Genomic DNA, 7064 nt, shown 5'->3' with positions numbered 1-7064 from the left:
ATATTGCTTGTTTGATGGCAGAAGTAATCTCTTATATTTTTTTGATTTTTTTTTTTAATCATCTAAATTCCTTTCCTGCATTTCTCCTCAAATCTTCCTGAGTCTTTCCTTGAAACAAAGAACTTTTTTCATAAGAAAAAGATGAAGATAATAAACATCATTAAAACCAGTGAATACATAGATGAAATCTGGAAATATATGCAGTGTTCCACATACATAGATACCCCCTCCTCCCCAGTTCTGCAAAGGAGAGAGATCTTCTCATATCTGTATTTTGGAGCCGTACTTGCTCTTTGTAATTTTTTGTTACTCATTTTCAGCTGTTCAGTTTGTTCTTTCCATTTACGTTGTTTTAGTAATTTTGTACATTGTTTTCCTTGCTCTGTTTATTCACTTTGTGTCAATTCCTATGTCTTTCCACGCTTTTCTATAGTCATCCTTTCTTATAGCATAGTACTGTTTCATTGTATTCATCTACCACAATTGGTTTAGCCATTCCCTAGTTAGTGGGCATGTATGTTGTTCCTAGTTCTCTACTACTACAAAGGGTACTGCTGTATATAGGGCCTTTGTTTTTACCATTGAGCTCTTTGGGGTATATGCCTAGTAGTGAAATTTCTGGGCCAAAAGTATGCCATATTAATCTCTTCTTTGCATAATTCCAAATCTCTTTCTAAAACAGGTGTTCAAATTCACAGCTTGTCCAACAACGTATCTTTCTACAGTTATTTCAGCAGGTGGCTCAGTAGATAGAGCACTAGGCCCGTTGTCAGGAAGAATTGAATTCAGTTCTGGCCTCAGATACTTAGCTGTGTGACCCTGAGCAAGTCACTTAATACCTGTTTGCTTCAGTTTCCTCGTCTGTTAAATGGGGGTAATAATAGCACGTTAGTGTCTGGCACATAGTATAAAGGTGCTGTATAAATGTTAGCTGCTGATTCTGTCACCAGCTGCTATGGACTATTTCCATCTTTTGTCATCTTTGCCAGTTTGCTGAGTGTGAGTTGAAACTTCAGGGTTATTTTGATTTGTGTTTCTTCTATAATTAGTGAGTTGGAGCATACTTTTATATGGTTATTAATAATTTGCAGTCTTTTGAGAGCTGTTTGTTAAATATCCTTTGGCCCTTTATCTATTGGGGAATGGCTTTTCATTGCGTATGTTTCTGTTAGTTATCTATGTATCTTGAATAACAAACCATTATCAGAGAAATTTGATACAAATTTTTTTTCCTATTTGACCATTGACCTTTTAATGGCCAAATCCAATGGCTTTTTCTTGTATTTCATATTTCTTACGTCACTGCAACAATTTGATGTTGACTCTTTCTAGATACTCTCTCTTTGGGCTTTTGGGGCAGTTCTACTCTTTTCTGTCTTAACTGCCTAGCTTTTCCTTCTCAGGTTTCTTTGTTAAATCATCCATATCCTGCCTCCTAACCGAGGGTGTTCCACAAAACTTTATTCTGGGCTGTCTTCTGTTCTTTTAATAAGGAACCTCCTCAGCTTCCCTCGGTTCAGTTATCTCTATGCAGAAAACTCCTTCATGGACTTACCTAGCACTAGTCTCATGTCGAGCTTTAGTTCTGTCACCAGCTGCTTCTTGGACTTTTCACATTAGATCTCTTGTAAGTATCTCAGGCTTTACATGTCTAACTCAGAACTCATCTTCCCCCCCAAATCTACCCTCTTAAAAATTTCCCAATCTCTATCTGTGTTACCACCTTCCTTCTAGTTCCCAGGTTGGCAGCCTTGATATTATGCTTGACTCCTCACCCCATATATTAAATTATATTATTAAAATTAATGTGTCATATGCAATATTAATTATATCAATTGTTAAATTATTTATTTAAATTATATAAATTAATTAAATACATTAAATCTGTTGTTAAATCTTGTTTCTGATTCCATAATGTTTTGCATATCTCTCATCTTCTCTCTACTCAAGTGGTTACTGTCTTAGTTTAGGCCTTCATCACCTTCTGGCCAAGCTTACTACAATAACCTTTTAATTGATCTCTCTGTTTCATCCTTTCCCTTTTTCAGTTTCTCCCCTACTTAGCTACCAAAGCAGTATTCTTGGAAATTTTTTTTCTTTTTCATCATTATGTTGTGTTTTAATATTACCTTAATTTCCAAATCATTCTTCTACCCCCATCCAACAAGTCATCCCTTGTAATCAAGAATAAAAAAGAAAAATAAACAGTTGAGCAAAAACTAATCAAGAAATTATTTGATTTCTACGGTATAGGCAATGCTCCTCACCTGTAGACCTCCATCTATGAAGAGCAGGAGAGAAGTACATTTTCAAAGTCATATTATTGTTCCATTATTTTACTTCCCTGTTTGGTAAATTCTTGTGGGTCCCTATTTCCTCTAGAGGCAAATTCATAATTCTCTGTTTGGCCCTTCACAACCTGACTGCAGCTCACCTGGCACTTAATGGAGTATCTGGCCCATGCTTTGTAAATGTTTTTTGATTAATTACATTTTTGGCCTTTCACCCCCAATTCACTAGGCATCTCTTTAATGGGCATGAGGCATAAGTTAAACAGTCCTGCCTGTGAGGAGTTTTCATCCCACTTGGGGGTAGGGGAGAATACAGTATGTATACAGTAGAAGTAAATACAAAATTATTTGAGGAAGGACAGTGCATTTACCACTTGGGAGATCAGGGAAGCCCTGGAGAGCCAGGTCAGAAGAGAGTCATATGACAGAGTTGTGGAGTAGAGAATGTAGTGGTTGGCAGAAATTATAAAGAGGTTGAGGAAGATGAGGACTGAGACAGGCAGTGCATTTAGAGGGCACCGGTGACCTCAGGGAGATGTTCCGCAGTATCTGAGAGCTAGAACAGAGCTCCAGCTTGTGCCGGAAGAATCCCCTTTCCAGCCAAACCAAATGAGGGGTCATCCAGTCTCTATTTGAAGCCCTCTAGTGAGAAGGAAACCCCATTTACCCCTGAGCCAACTCATTTCACTTTTGGATAGCTGGAATTGTTAGGAAGTTTTCTCAGAGCCTGCCAGTCTGTAGGTTTCACCCATTACTTCTTGTTCTGCCCTTGGGTCCAAGCAGAACATTTCTGATCTCTTTTCCTTTCATTGTAGTTTCTCATTGGGTTTCCTGATTATTTAGTTAATCAGCAAGCATTTGTTAAGCAATTGTGTAGGTTGAAGAATTGTCAGTACAAGAGAGAGACCAATCCTACTTGTAAGGAGCTCACGGTCTAATGGGGAAAGACTGGTATCTATCTATCTGTCTGTCTGTCTACACACACACATACACACAGTCAGAGAGAGAGAGTTTGGCACCAAGAAATCAGGAAAGTTTCATGTAGATGATGTGCTTGAACTGTATCTCTTATGTTAATAAGCACTTACAAGGTGACATGGTGCTCAATTCCGAGAATTCAAGCAAAGACAAAAATACTTGCCCCATCTTCATGCAGTGCAGAGTCTAATTGAGAGCTGACGTGTAAACTGGTCTGTATATCTAAGCTGTCGACAGAGCAGGTGGAAAATAATCTCATGGGAAGATGTCTTAAAGGAAGAGATAAAGAGGGAGTGCATTCTAGGCACGTTGGGTCACCATCTTAAAGACATGGAGATGGGAGATGGGAATGTCATGTGAGGAACAGATTATTCCCTTTGTTGAGATCTTTAAAGGTTTAGCTCTAGTTAATGTGGGGGAGTTCGGCTGCCTGCCTCCCTTCAGCTGTCTTGACTGGAAGTCAAGTCCGTTCCTGGCAACCCTGCCTTCACGCATTCCATGGTTTAGCCAAACTCGTTTTCTTGCTGTTTCTGTTCCTTTGGACAAGCTGACCCCATGTGTGGAATGTGAATAGCTAGTTTCCTTCGAAGATCAATGTAATACTTCTTTCTACGGGAGGGCTTCCCTAGTCCTCTGGTTCTGCTTCTACCTTCCCCTAAATGACCTTGTATTGATTTATTTTGCACGTACTTGTATGTGTATGTTGTAACTCTCCTGTCTAGACTATAACCTCCTTGCAAGCAGGTCTGTTTCACATTTGTGTTTTTACCTAGTCGAGTCTGATGCAGCAGGCAGGCACTTGGTACTTGTTTGGTGATGGCTTGAAGCTGAAACCTCCCCCCTCCAAGTGCTCCCTCCTTGAGGAGGTGGCTTTTCTTCATTCCCCCCAGTGAAGATTGCTTCACTTGGAAAGGATTTTAGAATGTTGAGTCCATGTTGGTTATCCTTAGTGGAATGCAAACTCATGGAAGATAGGGACTGTGTTCATTTTTGTCTTTAAATTCACAGGGCCTGGCATGTAATTGTTCTTTGATAAATGATTGTTGAATTTATTTGAGTCATTTGAAGCCTTTCTAGCTTACTTTATAAAGCCCTTAATGCTAACAGAAAAATAAAGCCAGTTAATTAAATGTATGTTTGTGGTATTTTCAGCAGTGTAACTTTATAGGTGTTTAAAAGTATACCTCTGAAAATGCTTCTTGGGTCAGGCAGAAAGTTTTGTAGAGCTGGAAGAAATTTTGTATGTTTTCCAGAAACCACCACTTTGGAGTGAGTTCAAGTTCAAGTTAGAGTTTGAACTTGAAAACATTCTTTGCCCTCCTCATCCAGGGGCAAGCCAAGTGATTGCAGAGATGAAATTTATAAGACAGTGACATTTGCAAAGGGTTCTATAACTCGGAAGAGATTGGATGCCAGAGTAGCCCATAATTGAGACATGTTGATTTTTTTTTTAAAGCATCTTATTCTGTATATTGCAGTAGTCAGAGTTAATCATGGATTTCTTGGGTGTCTGTGTCTGTGTTTTTTAATGAACTACATTTCTCATAATATTAAGGAAATTTCTGCCTTGGTATGGAAGGGGCAGCCAAGTGGCACAGTGGGTAGAGTCAGGAAGACTCATTTTCCTGAGTTCAAATCTAACTTCAGACACTAGTTGTGTGACCCTGGGCAAGTCACTTAACCCTGTTCGTCTGTTTCCTTACCTGTAAAATTTGCTGGAGAAGGAAATGGCAAACGATTCCAGTGACTTTGCCAAGAAAACCCCAAATAAAGAGTTGGAGATGACTGACATGCCTGAACAACAGTAATTTGGGTGTAAATGTACATTGTAAACTTGTCAGAAGTAGAAACTGTCATGTTGAACCTTTATTTCTCCTTCAGCATCAGCCAGCTCTGAAGAGCCTAATGAAGATGCCCGTCAAATGAATGGCCGTGGAAAATGTAAATGATTTTAGCTGCATCTTTTTTTGTGAACTTTACTATAGAGTTAAGAAGGTCGCTGGGTTTAAAGTTTGTATTTTATGCCAAGTTAGATAAGATTACTTGGATCTTATGCTTTATTTACAGGGTGTGAGGTTATTTAACAGATTTTCTGTTATGTTTTCAGCCGAGGAGTAAAAAAAATCCCTCACTTTTAAGAACTAGGTGAATTTTATTTTTTTTTATTAATTTGTTTTCAGTTTTCAACAATCACTTCTGCATATTTTAAATTTTCTCCCTCTCCCTTCTTCCTCCCTCCCTAAGATGGCTTACAGTCTTATATGGGTTCTACACATACATTCCTATTAAACATATTTTCGCATTAGTCATGTTGCATGGAAGAATTGTAGTGAATGGGAGAAACCATGAGAAAAACCAAACTAAAACAGAGTATAACAAAAGAGAAAATAGTCTGCTTCATTCTGCATTCCAACTCCATAGTTCTTTCTCTGGATGTGGATGGCATTTTGCCTCAAGAGTCCTTTGAAAATGTTCTATGTCCTTGCATTGTTGTGAAGGGCTAAGTCCATTAGAGATAGACCTCACACACTGTGGCTGTTAGTATATATAATATTCTCCTGGTTCTGCTCATTTCACTCAGCATCAGTTCATATAAGTCTTTGCAGGTTTTTCTGAAGTCTGCCTGCTCATCATTTCTTATAGCACATTAGTATTGTATTACATTCATATACCACAACTTGTTCAGCTATGCCTCAATTGATGGGCATTCCCTCGATTTCCAGTTCTTTGCCACCACAAAGAGAGCTGCTATAAATGTATTTGTACATGAAGGCCCTTTCCCCATTTTTATGATCTCTTTGGGATACAGACCCAAGAGTGGTATTTTTGTAGCCCTTTGGGCACAAGAACTAGGTGAATTTAAAGAGGAAGTTTTTTTTTTTAATTTTGAAATCAGTGCATTATTTTATGTGTGCTTAAATATTAATACATGAGAGGAGAAAGGTAATTAAGGATAAATATAAAAGTGTGGCAGTGTCTTCTAAGAGTTGTGTCAAAAAGCCTTGAGCCTGATGAACTCTGAGACTTAGGATGAACACTCAAAAGAAGGATTTTTTGGAGCTTTATTTGGGGCATGAAGATAAGAAAGGAATAGCAATCGAACTTGGAGTGATTGTGAATTTGTGACTCAAAAATTAATGAAGAAGCTTTTGTTATCTGGATTCAAATAGAAAAGTAAGACAGTCCCCACCCTAGAGGAGCCTCGCCTTCTGATGGAGGAGACAATATACATGAAAGGTTTCAACTGCAAGTCACATGGAAAGAACTCCTGGTCCTTGGGGTGCAGTGAAAAAACAGATGGCTAGGCCTATTCTTAAAGATCATTTCCATGGATAAAATCGTATCATTTTCTGATTGGCCAGGGTTAAGGCCTTTAGTAATAAGGACTCTCTTTCCTGGGTCTTCTAGAACTGTGGCTGTAACCCTTGACGGAAGGCCGTCCCCTGCTGGTGGCTGGTGGTGCTGGTGGCATGGGCAGTCCCCATCAGGGTCCAAGTGAAAGCAATGGTCAGGGCAGTACTGATGATTGACTTGGCTGAGACTGGCTGCCTCCTGTTTCACCCCCTGGGTTCTCTGCTGCTTCAGGTGAGGCTGGCTTGTCTGTCCTGTGGTTAGCGGTTGGTGGGGATGTCTGTCCCCTTCTTCACAGGAGCCCCAGAAAAAAGCATTTTGAAAGCACTTCCGGTGCATAATGCGTTGGGGACACAAATTGAAAAGCAAGTCTCTTCCTACTTTCAAGGTACTTAGGACATCTCATATGGAGTTACCATATATAGGGGTTTAGCTGCAAGTCAG

General features: G+C 39.2%; 1 protein-coding gene across 2 annotated transcripts in view; it reads left to right on the top strand.

Moving 5' to 3' along the window:
* Positions 1-6702: 6702 nt before the first annotated feature.
* Positions 6703-7064, top strand: part of MRTFA (myocardin related transcription factor A) — a 156148-nt gene continuing 155786 nt past the window's right edge. Inside the window, exon 1 of one of the 2 annotated variants that reach the window (XM_072656225.1) lies at positions 6703-6854. In XM_072656225.1, the coding sequence (XP_072512326.1) occupies positions 6774-6854 (81 nt within the window). In that variant the 5' untranslated portion in view covers positions 6703-6773. The remainder of the gene's footprint in view (positions 6855-7064) is intronic. The other variant, XM_072656224.1, reaches the window with a different exon arrangement.

Source organism: Notamacropus eugenii, chromosome 3, assembly GCF_028372415.1.
Source record: "Notamacropus eugenii isolate mMacEug1 chromosome 3, mMacEug1.pri_v2, whole genome shotgun sequence".
Taxonomy (NCBI): domain Eukaryota; kingdom Metazoa; phylum Chordata; class Mammalia; order Diprotodontia; family Macropodidae; genus Notamacropus; species Notamacropus eugenii.
The sequence above is the reverse complement of the archived record's forward strand: the minus strand, read 5'-3'. Positions and strand labels throughout refer to the sequence as shown.